Source organism: Sander vitreus, chromosome 23 (assembly GCF_031162955.1).
Source record: "Sander vitreus isolate 19-12246 chromosome 23, sanVit1, whole genome shotgun sequence".
Lineage (NCBI taxonomy): Eukaryota > Metazoa > Chordata > Actinopteri > Perciformes > Percidae > Sander > Sander vitreus.
Genome location: NC_135877.1, coordinates 19444541 through 19464966, shown reverse-complemented (window position 1 = coordinate 19464966; position 20426 = coordinate 19444541). Strand labels below are relative to the sequence as shown.

The following is a 20426-nucleotide window of genomic DNA, read 5'->3' as shown; positions in this document are numbered from 1 at the left end:
TTGCAGTAGTTTGATACACAGCTACTGAATCATCCCACAGAGTATTACTATGACAGAGTATTAGGACCATTTTTAGGAAAAAGAAATTGGACATTTTGAGATTAAAGTCATAATATTTTGAGGGGAAAAAAATGGAATGATGGTATGATGGAATGATAGGGAAGTTGTAAGTTTAATAAAAAATAAAGGCTTAATTTTATGATAAAAAAAAAAAACCCGTAACAAGAATAAAGACATAAGATTTCAAGAAAGGGTTGGTTTACTAAAAACTTATCATAAAACGTCATTTTAAAAAGCAATCGTTTTCGGGAATATGCTTATTCGCATTTTTGCTGAAGATCGATACCGCTACGATATCTGTCTTTTGAATATGAAGCAACAGCCAGAAGATGGTTAGCTTAGCTTAGCACAAACACTGGAAACAGAGGGAAACAGTTTGCCTGCAATGACATTTGTCTCTTGACATTATGACTTTACTCCTGTAACTCCTAAAATTTTCTTTTAAAATCGGCACTTTTTTCCTCAAAACTTTCACAGCTTTTTCTCAAAATATTCCGACATTATTCTGAAAATCTCAGGGGTTTAGACTTCATCGTATACAAGAAATATGAAAATCATTGCAGAAACGTAGTGTGAACTGTATATATAAAATGTTTTTAAAAGCCTGTTGCAAAGAACTAAAACTTTCCATTTAACCACTGCTTAACGTGTTTGGTCCATCATGACTGCAGCAGCCAATAAAATCAACATATGCATGGTTTAAAAAAATAAATAAATAAAAGAGACCATAAATAGTCTTTCAGACTTAAAGTAAGCAGCCAGAGGAAGAAATCGCCAGAATTACTATAATTACACCTTAATTAAAAAGGTGGATTAAAAGTGATTATATTTGACGGAGTAAAGTCTTAGAGCACTTGTACATACACTTTACTCACTTGCTTCTCTTTGCAATATGATACACAATAAATGACTCTCTTTAGAGCAAGATAATTTCCAAAAGTCCCCAGTGTGAAGAGAAGACAGATTTATCTCAGAGCTTGTCTTTACCACCCGCACAGTTTGCCCTGTGGGCGCTGCTTTCTTAATAATCTCTCTCCAAACACGCTCAGTTGTGGTTGCTCTAATGTTCTCTTGCAGCAAACGGAGGCAGCAAGGTGAGAGGATAAAGAGCTTCTAAATTCTTGCCACAAAATGCTATTTGATTTACATGCATGCACTGAGTCAAGCTCCAGTTCAGTGCAGAGGAAGGCAGCTCAGGCTGTAGTGTTCACATTCACAGGTTAGAATACCTTTTAATTGTGCCTTTGTTTACAAGGAAGCCGATATTTAGACCCTTGAGGTGTTACGGATGCAAGGCTTGTTTGCTTTTGCTCATATTTAGGCTCTAAAGAGTGTGTTGTGTGCGGATAGAGGACAGACGGGTAGCATCACCTGGGTTTATACCACCACCCAGCTGGGTCTCAGTGGTCCTCCAGAATACTGTACATAAGGGTCTGGTTGGTCATCGCCGGGCTCTTCCTCCCCCTCTGAAGCCTCGTCTGTGTCTGTCTCTGCAGCCAGCAGGATCTGAGAGAAGACAACAGATGTTTTAAGAATACAGGCCACAGTAGCTCAGCACTAGTCTCGCATTGCCAGACCTTCCTCCGCAGCGCTGTGGAGGAAGGTCTGGCTAGTCCACAAAGCATTCCGGGATGGGAGAAAAACTTGCTGCGGTTTATTGGCATTTCTTTAAACCAATCCCAATCGTCTTGGGCGGCGCTAAGCGCCAAACAGAGCCCCGGTGCCTCTGCAAAATAGCCTCGGGAAGGAACTTGTTTTGGTGGAACGTGTACGTTCAAAACTAGTTTTAGTCGTGCACAGAAAACTCAGATTGGACAGATAGTCTAGCTAGCTGTCTGGATTTACCCTGCAGAGATCTGAGGAGCAGTTAACCATAGTCCTCAGAAATCCACCGGAGTTTAAAATTACAACACAAAGAAAGCGGAAGGTAACGGACATCCGGCCGAAAAGAAGGACATCTGGCAGAATTTCGTGGATATAGACTAGCACAGCACAAACCAAAAGCTAAAAGACAAGTCAGTATATCGCTGTTGTAGGTTTGGATTCTGCATCCTCGACAAAAAAGCTGAGAAATATCTTAGTTCTGCATTCCCAGCTGGAAGTGGAAAATGTCCCCGTTTATTCACAGCCTGGAAGAAGCTCTCCTGCAGCACAGGAATTCAAATCCCAAAAGGAGAAACTATATAACATTTACAGCATAATAAAGCGCCATGTGTTGCTTTATGTTTGGGTTTCACAGGTGGAAAAGCTGATATAAAGACCATTTTTAAGAGCAGTATAGACTCAGATATTAGGATAAAGACCGGGAGTACATTACTGTCTCTTATAGTGTATTTTTGTTACTTGCACTACGGGCTGATCATCTCCACTATACCCTTGTCACCGGCGGCAACACCAGCAACAACAACAGCATTGTGACTGTAGCTTTGACCCCCACCCCCACCAAGATCTCATCCAAGTCAATGCCTCTCTTATCTGACGTCCTCCTCCACTTCACTCCGCTTTCCATAACATCAGCGCGTGGAAACGACTCCTAAATGTCACTTTTATTCCCGGGATGAAGGCTTGATTTATGGCTGCCTGGCAGATGATCAGGGAAAAGGAAAAAGGGGAGGGAGGAATGAACACTCTCTTCCCACTGAACACAAGGGTCACACACCCCAAACATCATCATTTGCCCTGACGTTTGTCAGTTAAATCTTTCCTAAGAGAGGGGGGAAAAAGAAATTCCTTCTGTGCTGTGTGGAGAAGGCGGCTATTTGAGTGATTCCCTGAACACAACAACAGGCCAGTTACAGTTTCCCAGATAAACCAGCACTCAACCCAAAACTCACAGGCGCCGATTCAAAAGTCTAATCATGTGATGATGCATACCACGCAACTGCACTGTCACCAGTTTGATTCCAGCCGGGGACTTTTGGTTGCACGTCTCTGTCCCTTTGTTTCTGGTCTCTGTACCGTCTCCAAGTAAATACAGCCAAAAATATTCTTTGATTCACCCAAAATACAAAATAAATGTATCAAATAAGCTGTGAACACCTCTCTGACCTACACTACATGGCCAAAAGTCTGTGGCCACCCAAAAATAATGGGATTAATGGGAAACAAAAAAAATTGTGTTTGAAGCAGAAACCTCAGAGACACATATCTCAAAACATGGGAAAAGAAATCTAAAATGATTATTATATTTTTTGGTAATTTGGGTGGACCCATCCTTTAACGTACGACTTGAAGTGGTCCTCATACACTTCGTTGTAAGTACGTTAATATTATATCATAATTATGATCAAAGTATACTACAGAAAGCAAATCAAACAAATGACATAGTCGAGTGGATACATTATTGACATGAACCTCAATCAGACGTTTTCTATTTGTTTGCAAAAAATAAAACAATTTAAAAAAGGGTTTGTAATGGGATGTACTTCAGATATTAATAATACTGTAACACTAAAAGGTTTGAGGGCTGCTGAGATTTCTATGCTACATAAACTGAATTGAGAAACCGCTCTGCATTAACAATTACCAGTAGGGGCGAGTGAGAAATGTTTTTATGATTTGTTTGAACTGGCCTCTTAAAATACATTTGCAGTACAAAAGTAATTACAATGTAATCAAAAGGATGATAAAATACTCTACTTTGTCCAAAAACTGACAACAAAATATGATACTATCCAAGAGCAGAAAAAAAGGAATTACAAAATGACACGTTTTTGTTCTTACGGTGGAGTGAAACCTCCACAGAAAACCAGAATCCACCAACTCAACGGTAATGAGGGAGGACAGGGAGAACATTCTGACTCTGTATTTCTTGGACTGAATTCATCTGGGTTTGTTCCGCATTAGATCAAGTGTACAAGTGTAGAGGGAGTGTGAGTGTGTGTGCATGCGAGTGTGAGTGTGTGTGTGAGTGTGTGTGTGTGTGCGCGCATGCGCACGTGCACGCTCATCCCCACCAAAACAACAGGTGCAGTTGACACCCAGCTTGACCATGTGGGCATCAACCATCAATGACCATTTTCACACACATTCAAATCTTAAAAGCAAAACAAAGATATTAAACGGTCACATTCTTGTTTGGGAACGTTTTCATAACATCAAAAGTAATTCCTTTAAAAAGGCCAATGAGTCACTTCCAGAGCAGATAAACCATTTAACTTACTTTGAGGGCATTTAAACAGTTTTATTCAAACTTAAATGCTCACTGGAATTTATATAAATACTGAATAAACAATACATGGAAACAGAAATCTGTTAAATATTCAAGACATAAGAAACTTTCGCTCAAAGCCCAGTTTGGCCCAAAGTCATGATGTGATCCTCCGTTTGTATCAATTCCCAATTACAGATCTAACAAACTTGAGCGGCGAAGATCTCTAAAACGAAGCAGATGGTTTAATTACCACCACTAGATCTTAGTGCTGCATTCGACACTATTGACCATACCATCCTGTTACAGAGACTGGAACATTTAGTTGGCATTAAAGGAATCGCACTAAGCTGGTTTAAGTCTTATTTATCTGATCGATCTCAATTTGTTAATGTTAACGATGATTCCTCCAGGCACGCTAAAGTTAGCCATGGTGTTCCACAAGGCTCAGTGCATGGACCAATTCTATTCACTTTATATGCTTCCTCTAGGCAAAATTATTAGGAAACACTCAATTAACTTTCACTGTTATGCGGTTGACACCCAATTAATTAATCAAGCCAGACGAAACCAGTCAGTTAGCTAACCTTCAAGCATGCATTAAAGATATAAAATCATGGATGACCTACAATTTTCTGATGTTAAATTCAGACAAAACCGAGGTTATTGTGCTGGGTCCTAAACACCTCCAAACCTCATTATCTAAAGATATAGCTACCCTGGATGGCTTTGCCCAGGCCTCAGGCACATCGGTCAGAAATCTAGTTCAAGTTATTTTTGATCAGGATATATCCTTTAATGCCCACTTAAAACAAACCTCAAGAACAGCCTTTTTTCACCTTTGTAACATTGCAAAATTAGGCACATCCTGTCTCAAAACGATGCTGAAAAACTAGTCTATGCATTTGTTACTTCCAGGCTGGACAATTGTAATTCCTTACTATCAGGTTGCTTAAATAAATCCCTTAAGACTCTCCAGCTGATCCAGAATGCTGCAGCGCGTGTTCTGACAAGAACTAAGAAAAGAGATCATATTTCTCCTGTATTAGCTTCTCTGCATTGGCTTCCTGTAAAATCCAGGATTGAATTTAAAATCCTTCTCCTGACCTCCAAAGCTCTAAAATGGTCAAGCACCATCATATCTTGAAGAACTCATAGTACCTTATTCTCCCACGAGAGCACTGCCCTCCCAGAATGCAGAGTTACTTGTGGTTCCTAGAGTATCTAAAAGTAGAATGGGAGCCAGAGCCTTCAGCTATCAGGCTCCTCTCCTGTGGAACCAGCTCTCAGTCTGGGTTCGGGAGGCAGACACCATTACCACACTTAAGAGTAAACTTAAAACTCTCCTCTTTGATAAAGCTTATAGATAGGGAGTGAGGAGTTGCAGCGTTCGCCTAGACCGGCGGGGGAGGGTGTATAGCTTCAGACACGGCACCCCTTCTCTTCTCTGCTTCTCTTCATAGTCGTCAGATTCATCTACCAGCCCTTATAGATGGCTCAGGTTTGCCTTGCACCAGCTCTTAATTATGCTGTTATAGTTTTAGACTGCCGGGGTACTTCCTTTGACACACTGAGCTCCTCTCTCTTTCCATCTGTGTGCATTCATGTCCCAGAAATGCTCGTTACTAACTTAGCTCTGGGGAGCTTATTCCCCGGAGTCTAACCCCAGTTTTCCTTGGATTAGGGTGGCACCTAAATCATGGTTGCAGCTGTCGCCTTGGTCCTGCTCCGCGCCCTGCTACGTCCTGCTACGCCATGAACTACTACAACTACTATTTCTAGTCATAGTTCCATTATCTTTATTGTGACTATTATTTCCACTGTTCATCACACCCCCAACCGGCACCGTCAGACACCGCCTACCAAGAGCCTAGGTCTGTCCGAGGTTTCTCCCTAAAAGGAAGTTTTCTTCACCACCCGAGGTTTCTCCCTAAAGGGAGTTTTTCCTCGCCACTGTCGCACTAAATGCTTACTCTTGGGGGAATTACTGGGGTCTTTGTTGGGTCTTTGTAAATTATAGTGTGGTCTAGACCTACTCTATCTGTAAAGTGTCTTGAGATAACTTGTGTTATGATTTGACACTGTAAATAAAATTGAATTACATAGGTGACTAAAAACAATAACCAGCTGCTAACTGGAGCTCACTTTGCTCTGCACTGTTGGTGGACTCATTAAGTTGTAGATCTTACCAATGACTCCTCACTGTTGGCCCGGGGCAGCGAGTCGGCCTTCTTCAACGTGCTGTCGCAGGAGTCGTCCAGGCTCTTCATCGTCTTGTACTTCCTCATCATCAGGCTGTCCACCACCCAGAACATGATAGACTGCAGGGGGGGGGGGCAGAGAGACGGGACTGGGGTTACGAAAGTCTAAACTCACTTCTTATTAAAATACCTTAAAGAGCCCCTATTGTGCTTTTTGGATTTTTCCCTTCTTTTAGTGTGTTATATAGTTTTTTGTGTATGTTATAGATGTATAAAGTACAAATAAACACATTTCACTCCAAATGGAGCTTTCTCTCCGACAGACAGCACTTTTTCCTCAACTGCCTTAAAACGGCTCGCTCACATTCCTGTTTGGAATTCCTCAATTAGTGATGTCATTTATTGAGAAAGCCAGCCCGGTTTTTCAAATGTGCTGCCCATAGGTGCTGCCTGAGCAAGCACAGCCCGCCCAGCTGACCAATCAGAGCAAACTGGGATTTTTGGGAAGGAGGAGCCAAGAGCTCAGACAGAGTGTTTTATGCAGATGAGCTGCAGCAATAGACAGTATGACAAAGCATAATGTTTTTCATGTTAACCCATTCTAGTAGACCCCAAAAGTACAAATATGATGCTGAAAAGGAGTATGATAGGGACTCATTAACAATAGAATATATAATGAGGCAATGTGACAACTAGATCATGAAAGTGCTGCTCACATTCACTATGAAGGGAACAATGAGCATGACCAGCACCAGCTCCAGCTGAGGGTTAGCAATGTAGCTTAGCAACACCTCCTGCAACTGGAACAGAAGAGAAGAAAGTTTAACATCTGAACATGAAACAAAAAGCTGTCGGGGAGAAGCTGTTATGAAAGTCTTGAACTAACTCATAATTTGAAGACCGCCATCTAAATGTGGTTATAAAACATGACAAAACACTAAATTCCTCTAATTTAAATTGTGATGGTGTAAAATGTATCAATAAATATCTAGGACAAATTATGCAGAAATATTTCTTGGAAATTAAGAAATGTTTAAGCGTTTAACCATTAGTTTCTACACGCATCATTTCAATGACAAAATATCAATGGATATCATGGATACCAAGATATTTGGGTCCATATAAAAACTTCTTAGATTGCCCCAAAAAATTCTTAGATTTACATCACATACTGTACATTTGTGAAGAAAAAATACATAAAAATAAAAAGTTCACGAAACATTTGTTTCACTATGTTTAGGATTGTATTGCAATAATATCAATGCATGCAACAGAATTGAATCTGAATTAAATTGGCCATGACCATGTAAAACAAATATAAGTAGGAAAGACGTAGACTGAAGGACAGAGAGAGGAGACGTGACTGTCAACTACCCTGCACCTGAATAAACATATAGTATTAATAATACTATTTATAATCAGAGTTTGTCAAGGAAGTTAGGTCTCCAAACAACACAGAGAGCTTCACAAAACAAAAATATCTGGAAATGGATAAATGAGAAATAAACAAATAACCCGCCTTTATATTCCCTAGAAGAGCATCTGTTGCTATGACACAGGCTAATTTGAATCAACAAATATGTCATGCAACCAAACGGTCCTTCAAATACATTAACATTGCCTCCATTTCTTTCCATTAGAATCGAAAAGCAAGTCACAGTTTATCCTCCACTTGTTTATTCTCTCTCTAGTCTTGATGGCTTTCATCTCTCGAAGCTGCCAAAGAATTTCAAACAACAAATCAAACAAACAAAGTCAAAATTGAAATGATTGAAGATTGTATACATTTGCAGATTTTTTTCATGGACAGTCTGGTTGACCTCAAGATCAGTTTGGGATGTAAAAATGGTCTGTTTGTCACAATAAAAAGGAGTGAAAAGCTGGCTTCAGTAAGTAAAATGGGGTTTGTGCTCATATTCTACCATTTCCTTCTTTTTTTTTGGAAGATAATCTACAAGGTTTTTCCCCATGCCAGAAGTATAAAAATGTCACAGGACTGCCATCTTTCCCATACAGGGTTTCTGCAGGTTTAACCAAGTCAACTTTAAGACTTTTTAAGATATAGCTGTACAATGTTCTTACACTGGACCATCCGGGGACCAGCAGCACCAGGCTGATCACACCTTTCTCCAGCACCATGATGAGCAGGTAGATGCCACACTGTCCCAGCCAGGCTGCGGCCTGGGGAGGGTCGCCTGCAGGAGAAGAGGTGGAAAAACATCAGTAAAGTGAACCATATCATATAAACATATTATTATATGAGATTCCAGGTACAGCCAGTCTTCATGTGCTGGTCTAAAACAAAAGCAGGACTAAAAATGCATTTGCAAATGTTGTAGTTTTCTCTCACCTTTCCTGCACTTTATTTAATAATGATCTTTTTTGCCCAAATTGAAAGATTGTATTCATTATTTTAATTTATAGTACAGTCTTTTGGCTTCATTTCATTTATTTCAATGGAAACAAAAAACATTTTTCATTTTTATGTTATTTTTGATTTTATATATTTTGACGATAGAAACCTTTCCATTTCAAACCATTTCATTTTATTTATTTTGATGGAGGAAAAAAAAAAAAAAACTATGCATTTTTTGTGTTTTTATTTTATTATATTCAAGAATGCACTTTCACGCTCCATTTCAATAGAAATCTTTCTAACTGTTCTGCATCTTGTGGGATATAAACCGAAACCTTTCCAAAAGGTCTGTAACACAAGTGTCTTAGCACTGCAGACACAAAGGAGGACAAGTCTGTCATTAAGACAGGAAGAAGGGAGGAGAAAGATACAAAGACAGACAGACAGACAGAGAGAAAAAAGTTAAATAGAGGGTGAAACAAGAAAGAAAAGAAAGGAAGAAGCTACTGATCAAGTGACCCTAATCATAAAAGAGAAGCGGAGACCTAATCAGCCTCGCAAAGTTGTTTGAGGGAAGTTTTTCCATCACACACGGAAGGAACACAAAAGAAAAAACAACAGCAGAGTGAGTGAGTGTAATAATTGGCGTGGAGTTAATCCCCCTCTGTAGCCACTGGGAATGTTTTCCAGATGGGGTTGCAGCTGGAGATGCTGGCTTTCCTCCCCGTCTACCTCCGGAGGGTCTCAGGGGCCCTCCGGTGGCAGAAAACAGAGCTGCAGCTCAGTGGAATTTTCTATGGACATTCATAAATACAACTACTCGGGAATTTCATGTTTTAGAAATTAAAAGAAATTGGAGTCAAACCCAAGCGAGATGAATAAGCACATAAGAAGCTGGGTCCAGACTAGTTTAATGATAGCCAGACAGATTATTTTAAGAGGTTGGAAGAATAAAGGGGTGCCGTCAATTCAAGATTGGGCTTGTGAGACGGCTGGGGTGGCGGCGTTTGAAACAATGTCATATAAACAGTTTGCCAGATTGGATGTCTATACTAGAAAATGGGGAAAGTACCTGAGCTTTCTGGAGGGCTCCTAAGAAGCTTTGTTCTGGGGAGAGACATGTTTGATGGGCTTATGTTGTTGTCATTTATACTTTATTCGGTTTATGGTTTAAGGTTTAGTGTCTATTTCATGTTGCGAGTTGTATGTTTTGTATGTTGTTAAAAAATAAAAAAAAACTGTGGCCGGGTTGGCTCAGTTGGTAGAGCAGGCGCACATATACATAGAGGTTTATGCCTCGACGCAGAGGTCCAGGGTTCGAGTCCGACCTGTGACGATTTCCTGCATGTCTTCCCCTCTCTCCCCTTTTCTCACCTAGCTGTCTTGTCCATTAAAGGTGGAAATGCCCCAAAAAAATAATCTTTAGAGCGGGTGCCCCATGTACCAAGCCTCAGTCCTTACGCGGCGCCCAGGGTTCAAATCCGACCCCGGCCCTTTGCTGCATGTCTTCCCCTCTCTCTCCCCTTTCCTGTCTACAGCTGTCCTATCAATTAAAGTGGGCAAAAGTGCCCAATAAAGAGTCTTGAAAAAAAAAAAAAAAAAAATGGAAAGGCAAAAAGGAAAAGCAATGATTTTTCACTCACCATATTCACCAAACATGAGCAACGTCCACTGCTTGTACTCCACTAGTATGGACACCAACTTTACGGCCAGCCAGATGACCAGCATCCCCAGCACGGCGTCCAGCAGGAAGTTCATCAGATACCTTTTGGGGAAATGGGAAATCACGTTCTCAGTTAGACACCCTCAGACAGTTGAACCTCATCTTATCATGGCTTGTTAGTGCTGACCGATAACTCACAGGGAGCATGGGTCCTCTTTGGTGAGCGTGGACAGGAAGACGTTGGCAAAGTGGATGAAAAGAGCACCGATGGCCTGCTTGGATGTGTCAAAAAACCTGAAAAAGAAAGGGTTAAAAAAAAAAATAATTTGACTTCTTTATTCGGTTACACTTTACTTGAAGGTATCTACATAAGAGTGACATGACACTGTCATGAACGGGTCATAAACATTATAAACAAGTCATAAACGTTAATGACATAACGCTTCTTTTAGTAAGTGTCATTCGGTTTTTGTCATGACAAGTTATGGTTAGGGTTAGGGTTCATGTGTCATGACTGGGTCATGACTGTGTCATGTGTTCATGACAGTGTCATGTCACTCTTATGTAGATACCTTCAAGTAAAGCGTTACCCTTTATTCTTTTGTGTTAGATGTCTTACTTAACATTTTAAAGTAAAAAAGAAAAAGGTGATATCAGAATCCAAGAAGGATTTATTTTTCGAGTAAGTAGCACTTATGAGGAATTTTCCTTGGTTGTTGGTGCATACATAAACATATTAAACATTATTATGCAATAAACAAACAAATACAGAAACAAATAACACATACATATAACTATCTAACATTAGGGGGGAAAAAAGGGGCAGTATGGATGTGCATAAAATGTTATGGGATGTGCAAAAAATGGGTTCAACCTTTACTTAGCCTGGGAAAACCCTGACGAACTTCCAGCAAATTTGAGATTGGCTCTGCAAGTCCGTCTGGCCAAGAGCCCATTCAAGCCCATTTCCAATTTTTCCAAATAGGAGGCACCAATCACAACCGTTGAGGCGGGCTTTACGCGATGACGATAGCGCAGCGACATTGAGCAGCTTTTTGTTTACATTCAACATGACGGCCACCGAAGCGCAGCAACCCTGTCGCTGCTACGTCACCGGGAACGTTGGTCTGATTGGTTGAAGGACTATCCAAATGCGCCCAGAGGCATTTGAGCGGCGTCCATTGGTAACGCCCCTTTTGGAAATGGGCTGTGAATGAAGCTTGCCCAGACCCACTCTCAGTTACAACTGAGAAGGGTCTGGTGTCAACCAGGCTACTCATCTATGCAAGTTTTATCAAATGACAGGATATGCTAGAAGGAGAGTAAAGAAAAGAAGAAACATTTCTGACCAGATCCTCCACGGTCGTCTGATCCCTACAGGCTCCCGGAACCTCTTCACTGCAAACAAAAAAGAAAAAGTCAATCAATTAATCAATAATTTCCCCCTAGGGCTGGGCAATTAATGACATTTTTTATGGTGACTACTATTTTTGCTCCTAACGATCACAAAAACAGAGTAATCGAGAAAAACTATTATTTGGCACATTATGTTTTGCAAGTAAACTTAAAGTTTAAGAAAAAGTATTAAAGCTATAGTGCATAGTTTCTGTTGCACCCATGAAGAATGACAAGAAATATGTCTACACACAGTCAAACCTCAATTAATCAGCACCTCTTAATAGGCCTACTAGCGCTAAAACTGTAACTGGTCATCGCATCAGTACAACAGGCTTGTTGAAAGAAAGTTTAGTGCACACAACGGCTGCCACATATTTTATTTATTTATTTACTCAAGCGCCCGAGGGCATAATCAGGTTCATTTGAACAACAGGCTTTGATTATTAATCTTTAATCAGAATTTGGACTTGAACGTCACGGCCGAGCGCCACTAGCCTATTTTAGTAATCATACAATAACTTGACAATTTAATTTAAATTTAATATCAATATACATATTCTTAATTTTTTATGGGAATTTCCTGGTAAAATGAAGGTTAAAAAAAATATTATTTTATATTTTATTTTGCTTTTCCACGGTCCGTGAGGGTAGATCCTTCGCGCTCCACTTTTGCACGAAATTCTGCCAGATGAACCTGGTATTTTCAGTCACCTTCCGCTTACTTTGTGTTGGGATTCTAAACTCTGGTGGATTTCTGAGGACTGTGGTTAACTGCTCCTCAGATCTCTGCAGGGTAAATCCAGACAGCTAGCTAGACTATCTGTCCAATCTGAGTTTTCTCTCGCACGACTATTTTGCAGCAACTCTGTGCAGAGTTTAGCACCGCCCATGACGATTCTGATTGGTTTAAAAAAAAAAGAAGAAAAAAAAGCCACGCAGCAAAGGGCTGCAGGTCGGATTTGAACCCGGGCCGCTGCAAAGGCCTCAGCCTACATGGGGCGCACGCTCTCACTGGGTGAGCTAGAGGTCGCCCCAACCACAGCACATTTTCCTCCCATCTCTGAATGCTATGTGGAGTAGCCAGACCCTCCTTCAGCGTGCTTTGGAGGAGGGTCTGGCAAAGCGAGACAAGCTTGAATGTAACGGACGATCATTAATATAAAAAAGTTACGCCCTAAAGCTTTAAGGGAAATTTCACAGTTCAAGGTGTTTTTTAATTATTATTATTATTAGTATTTTCAGTGATTGCAACATCTTTCCCAATGTCAATGAGTAATCGTGTTAAATAACGGCGATTTCAATATTGACCAAAAATAATCGTGATTATGACTTTTTCCCATAATCTTGCACCCTTATATCCCACTAGACTTGCGTTTATCCTGCAAAACCATAACTTTGCAGTTAGTTTGACCTCCAGCGTGAGCCTCATCTCTCTGCAGGGCCGCAGGACAGAGGGGGAGCGAGGACAGATGAAACGGACGTTATTACATATTGTCCTTTTTTTTTTTTTTTTTCTCAGGCTGCAACAACACTTCATTCCTCCCCACCGGGCTCAGGGTGAACAGACACCCACTGTTCCTCTATCTCGCCATCTAACAAGGTCAGAGAATGTGACTGGGCATGCGAAACCAGGATCGAGGCTTCCTGCAGACAGCTTTTACATCTGTAAACTCATAATAGCAGTGTTTTATTAGCACAGTATAATTATTCATACTTTTTCTAGACTTGTTCCTGCATTTTCTCTAACTTTTTAAGCCATTTAAAGGGACACCAACTGGATAGCCTTAGGGCTGAAACAATTCGCTCATTATTCTTCTGCAAGTTTGCTAATCAGTGAATCATTGAAGTCAGTCATCAAGCTCAACATTTGCTGATTCCAGCGTCTCAAAAAGTGAAGATTTTTTTTCTTTCTTTTTTTTAGATAATTGTGAACTGATATTTTGGGGTTTTGGACTGTCTGTCTGACAACAAAAGTTATATGAAGACGTCCCCATTGAGATGGGCAGATTTTCATTTATTCAATTAAACTGCTAATAAAATAAACTGATTTGATAATGAAAATAATCATTAGTTGCAGCCCTACATCGCTTAGTAATTTCAAAACTGACTTTTGGAAGTTGTAAGGGTGTCAGACACACACAAAATGGCATTAGGTGTATCTATAGTGTGTCAAATTTCTCTCATAAGACACTGGGAAAACAGACATCGCACAAAACCAGACATCAGAGTATGTTTCCAAGTGAAAAGTCCGAAAGTCTGTTGGCTAACAAACTCGTCTATTCGCAAAATTGCTCAAATCTGACTGTTTTCAAATATAGCCTAAAGCTTTGGATCAAAGAATGGTGGTAGCTATAGTGGATATTCAGCCTTTTGTCAGCATTATGTGAGTGCAGGAATAATGACGAGTCAATGGAAGGAAACTTACGAAAATAGCTTTGAGGAAGAGCACTCTAAACACAGATCAGTAAAGGGATGCATGGTGCAGGCTCGGCGACTGTGACTCGGCATACCGCAACTCTGATCATAGCTGAAGGGCACTTAATGCTCGGCTGCACACAAATAATGTGGTACAAATATTTAACAGATGCATGTGCTTTGACCAAGAGTGACACTTGCGAGCATGCTGAACAGGATAGGGCGGAAAAAAAGAGGGGGGGGTAACGATTTTTCTACTAATAAGTAACTGAGTGGAGGTTTGAGCTCATTGATCTCACTCACCCTCAAGGCCTGGCCTAATTCTGCAACACTTCACTGTTCTGAGGCTTCGAGTACTCTGAACCCGGCTGCGTGGATCAGCTGATGAAATCAGATCACTATGAGTGCATTGACCTTTTCATAACTACACTCGAATTATTAGATCATACGCCGACACACTCATGGAACGAGTGGATACTATCCAGGATGCACTGACATTTATTTGTGTGTCATTTCCATGTAACTTTTGTATGTATTTGTTTAACAAATTAGAGCCAAACACATGGTAGTAGGGCTGCACAATATATCAGTGTCATCAACTGGTGCAATAACCACTCAGAGATTTTTTTTTTTTTAGTGGTGCCTTTTGTGTGCAATTCAATGTTCAATTTGTTCCATAAAAGAATGTTGGAAATGATTTCCTTTCATTTGTTTTATATTCAACAAACATGTTTTTGTATTTTAGCAGAATACTGAAAGCAGCAGAACTGAGTACACTCTAATATCTGTTTATTTATTTATTGCAAGGAATATCGTTCCGCACAGAGCCCCCGCACAGAGCCCCCGCACAGAGCCCCCGCACAGAGCCCCCGCACAGAGCCCCGGTGCCGCTGCAAAATAGCCTCGGGAAGGAACTAATTTTTGGTGGAACATGTGTACGTTCAAAAGTTGTATTAGTCGTGCAACAGAAAGATTGGACAGTTAGTCTAGCTAGCTGTCTGGATTTACCCTGCAGAGATCTGAGGAGCAGTTAACCATAGTCCTCAGAAATCCACCAGAGTTTAAAATTACAACAAAAAGAAAGCGGAAGGTGACGGACATCCGGCCGGAAAAAAAAAGGACATAGGGCGGAATTTCCAGCAGCAACGGCACAATCCCGGAAGTGGAAGGTCGCGGATATAGACTAATATCAATGCAGCTGATTGGAAAAGAACCAAAATAATGTAATCCAGGAAGTCATAAGGTAATCATCATTAGACATATGAGATTGTATTTGAGTGCCTTTGCATTAAAACAAACAATATATCGGTTCCTAAATGGCTTAAGTGTTCCTACTTGACATGGTACCAACACCAGCATTCAGCTGTGACTGCTGCAGAACAGAAGTATTAAACATTGTGGTGCCAAATCTGGTAAGATGCCCAACATTCTCCAAGTCAGCTGCCACAGAATCACAAGTTATTTAGCAGTCAGTAGCCATTTGTTCAGAGTACATCCACAAAAGGAGCTACATGGCTGTAAAGGAGCTTGTTTTGCTGTTAAGGCAGGCAATCAAAAACACTTTGAAAGTGGCTGAAATTCTGATATATTTCACCCAAATCTGCCTATTGTGATAGTTACAGGGCTGTATCACAATTAAAAACAAATATTAACTCTTGAAGTTCATGTTTCTTTAAATCAATCATGACATATTCCATGGAGAGCAGCTGAACATTAAATTCCACTGAACAAACGTATAGAGATTGTATCGTATATTGTTGGCCGGCGTTTTGGTTATTAACGGGCAACAACAACGAAACCCTGGATCCAAAACCTGCCATTCTGCCGTAGGGAGAAACCATGACGACACTTCCCTTAAAAATACGCCAATTTGTGATGCTTTGAATTAGAATCACAATATATCCTTATTTTATCGTCATCGCAATATCAACAGGCGCATACCGCGAAAGGCTGCGACATATCACGATAGACAGAGATTTTTTGTGTTAGTTGAAAGAATATATCAGTAGAACACTGCACTTTAAAAAGAAACTGTCACTCTTTTTTTAGCGGTGCCTTTTATATTCAGTGTTCAATTTGTCGAAAATGATTTCCTTTCGTTAGTTTTAAATTCAAGCAATGTGTTGTATTGTAGCAGAATACTGAAAGCAGCAGAAATGCAGAACTGAGTACACTTTGATATCTGTTTATTTATCGCAAGTAATATCGTTATCGCGATATTCAACGTTATTGCATATCGCATATTTTCCTCATATCGTGCAGCCCTACTTTGAATATAGGCATACATACCGGTGTGGTATGGTATACCTTATTATGTATGCTTAAGTTGGGGCTTTAAGAGTAACTACTGTTTATTTCAACCTGTACCCTATTTTCCTATGTTTTTTGCGTGTAGGTGACTGATAGAACAACAATCTTTGAAATTGGTCCAGTATTAAGCGTGAACATTGTAACCGGCAGCCACAGACTGGGCTGCAATGTAACCCTATGGGGCAAATGTTCAGCGTCTATTTGTTCACTAAAGGCCCTGACACACCAACCCGACAGCCGACCGTCAGGAGGAAAGGCAGTCGGACTGATCAGTCTCCCCGAGTTGGTCAAAAAAGTGCCTCTGAACACACCGAAGCGACGCCGACTTGAGTGTACGTTCGGCGCGAGACGTAATATGTCTCCATAACAGCAGGCGGCGCTAATCTGTATTGTCGCCCAAAAAATGCCCCAGCAGCTGTTTGGACGAACTCGTCACATGGGCCTGGCTGCTCCCTGATTTTACAACCGAGCATAATGGCGGCTCATTCAGAATACATGCTCATATTTTACGAAGGTAGTTCACCGAAACGTGCTTCTGAAAACATTTTAACCGAGAAATAAGCCGTGCAGTTGCTGAATCGGTCGTCATTTCAGATCGACAAAGGTCAGTTTAAAAGATTTTCAAAATGGTTGGCCAAAATGAAAGCTGACAGCCCCTTCAATGGATGACAGCATGGAACACACCCAACAGACTCAAGTCACTGACCTCGCCAGACTGTCCAATGGCCGATTATCGGGTTGGTGTGTCAGGGCCTTAAAAGTGCTGTTTGTGCCACTGAAAGGCTCAGATTATTATTAGAAGTGCCTGACAACATTATGGAAATGATTCCTACAGAGACATAAAGAGGCATTTTTAAAACCTCTTTAAGACCTTTCTATTTAGCCAGAAAGAGCTCTGAGGTTGCTAGCGCTAAACCCACCAGACTCCATTTAAAAAAGCAATACTTTTAGCGTATATATAGCTAACATATTTTCAAACGTAAATTGGTAAACTATGTGTAATTTCAACCAAAACTAGAGTTGTGATGGAAAAGTGGAAAGTCGACCCAAAACTGCTTTTCATAGTTTTATTTAGTTTCTGTCGACTTTGAATGAAGTGGCTAAAATTAACGTTTATTTACATGGCTTTAGCGAACGCCATTTCGCGGATGTTCTTATGTTTAGAAAAAAGGATCTTACTCTTTAACAGAAAGGTCGACCTGCTTAAATCCTTTCCATAATGTTGTCAGACACTTAGAATATTAATCTGAGCCTGTCAGCGGCAAAAACAAGCACTCTTGTGAACATAAATATAAGCTGCACTATTAACTTACATTGTAGCTTGTTTCGCCGTTACCGAGATCTCGCTTAACACTGGACCAATGTCAAAGATTGTTGTTCACATCGGTCACTTAGACACAAAAACATGGGAAAACACGGTCCAGGTTGAAAAAAACGGTAGTTACCCTATACTGGAAATTAGGCGAATAGATATGACACGAACAGCATGTTGTTTTATTACAGTATGTACTTTAAGAAATCCACATAGATCATTACCGCTCACATCAACTATCTATTTTGTTGAGGTGGAAGATGTTTACGGATAAGTGCGGATCGCAATTAACAAAAAAAGCTGAAATCCTTTTAGAACATCTTGTGTTTACAGCACCTAATTCATGCCGAAATTAATAGAGAACCTCGATATACCACGTAATGTTTTCAAAGAGTTCCATTTGGGTATGTCTTCTTGTGGAAAAGAAAGATAATATTAAATTAGCATATTTTTCAATGGACTTTGGTTCCATGCTAAAGACGCAAAAACAAACGTCAACAAATCGCCACGTGGACTAATGTAGCCCTTTAAAAGCAAGTTTCTGCAAGTTGTGTTTCGTGCATCCTATCCCCTCAAAAAACACAAAAAGACATATGTGATACTGAAGATGTTTTAAGAAATAAGGATTGCCCGGAGATAACGTTACTCACACATCAGCGTACTGAAGGCAACGATAGCCAGGAGTCCCTGGATCAAGACGCCGAACCTGTCGGTCAGTGCTCCGTTATCGCAGCCGTGAGGACTCAACTTGTTGATGTCAGACATGTTTGTGACTTCAAAAACGCCATTGTCCAGGAATCTTTTCACCAAGAAGACCCCGCTGTATCCGTACATGTCCATGTTGACACGATTAAAAAAACAACACAGCCGTCGGACACAAAAGGTGCACTCCCTCGGTGGGCTAGGAAGCGCTTAGGCTACTTTTCTTTTACTCGAGAAAAACAAACCGCCAGATTTCTATTTCCGGCTTTCGATGTAATGTAAGGTAAAGTTTTCCTTCAGTGTTCCCAGAGACTGATGCTACATCCCATGATGCAAAAAAGCAGATAAGAGAATCGATTATCTGACTCACATCCACGTTTATGACAACGTAAACACCAACTGTCACAACGGAAAGTGTAGTTTCCGGTACAAAATATTTCAAAATAAAAGGTATCAGCTTGGCAGAGAGAAAAAAAAAAAAAGGGACAGGCTACAAAGTTTTGTGCAAAGCATAGATAGTAGCCTACCGTAGCATATAGCAACCTTAAATGTTAACAATTTTACCAGAATAGGCTAGGTCGCTCTTCTATGAGGGGTTAAAGTAACAAAACGTATTTGATACAAATGGAGGAGATGAAAATGCATGTGAATTGAAAAGTAGAGTAAATTATCGAGTGATCTAATTAATTTCATTTGGAATAGTTCGTAAAAGGAATCGGATATCTCTGACTATTGTCAATTGTATGGTAAATGACTCCAATTTCAATTGACTCTGAGCTTATTATTTTCTTCTAAATAGACTATTGTTATAAAGTATTATTTTACCTGTTGCCTTTTGTATTGTTTTGTCTGCAACTGTTTATGTTGCTATATCTTGCGCAGGTCTCCCCTGCTAAATAATTCTCCATCTTAGTTGGGACTTAGGCCTACCTATTTAAATAAAGTACAATAATATAAAATTTCATCAACCTCAAAAAGGACAGCTATTCCTTTTTTCCCCTGTTGACTGTTTTCCACCTTTTTATTTTGAAGTAAAATGTACCTAAACTTCCTGTTGAAGTTCGTCTAAGTTGACGCAGGTCTGTGCGGGTTACATCCATGGGCTCTCGCAGCAGAATTCCTTGAATGTGCGCGAGACCGCTTCAAAAAACCTTTTGGCACCGGGTCGTGCGCGCGAGGGCCCACGCATGAGGCAGATCTCTTCCTCACGCTCGCGTGAAGATGTAGGCTAAAAGGAAATCTTTAGGTTGAAAGTCGTGGGATAGGCCTACAACTCACTTTAGGCTATTTATGAATAATCATAAGAAGTAGAGAGGGTGTAGTTATGGGATTCCTAATTACAAAATGATCTACAGTAGGCTATACCCAACTCAGAGAAGACAATTAGGGATATCATTGGTTGTAGGCTACACATGCTCTGATTTGTCAGAATATAAGCTTAAAAAATGTCTTTAAAAAAGACAGTTTTGAATCATTCCACACGCCCTCTTATATAAAACATAACTTGGCTGTGTGGAGACGTGAACACAGCTGTGAGAAAATGAGAAGAGTGAAACAGCTGTAAATGAATTTACACCCCAGCCATCTCAATAGAAATGGCCAAATAGCCTACTGCACTGAGTCTGGCTCTGAAATGTCACTTCTAATTAATCTAACTGATTGTATAGATTGGGCCTGTCAACACAATTGCATTCACACAAGCAAACATTACTTTCAATTTATTCCCGTTAACATTATTAAACTGACGCTAAACTCTCCTTCCGCTGCAGACAGAAAGTGTTGACACGGCGAAGACTAATCAAATTTCCAATTCTTTTTTTAATAGGCTACACATTCTTTCTTTCAGTGCATGGGGGCCA

At 40.3% G+C, this 20426-nt stretch overlaps 1 protein-coding gene across 1 annotated transcript; it reads right to left on the bottom strand.

Annotated features, from left to right (window-relative positions):
- Positions 1-649: 649 nt before the first annotated feature.
- On the bottom strand, positions 650-18985 carry tmem110l (transmembrane protein 110, like). Its single transcript, XM_078242850.1, has 8 exons — positions 18516-18985; positions 11780-11828; positions 10629-10724; positions 10411-10532; positions 8494-8606; positions 7128-7211; positions 6400-6531; positions 650-1566 (listed from the first exon to the last, which is right to left on the bottom strand). The coding sequence occupies exons 1-8, from the start codon at positions 18703-18705 to the stop codon at positions 1438-1440; spliced, it is 915 nt and encodes a 304-aa protein (XP_078098976.1). The 5' UTR covers positions 18706-18985; the 3' UTR covers positions 650-1437.
- Between the last annotated feature and the right edge of the window lie 1441 nt (positions 18986-20426).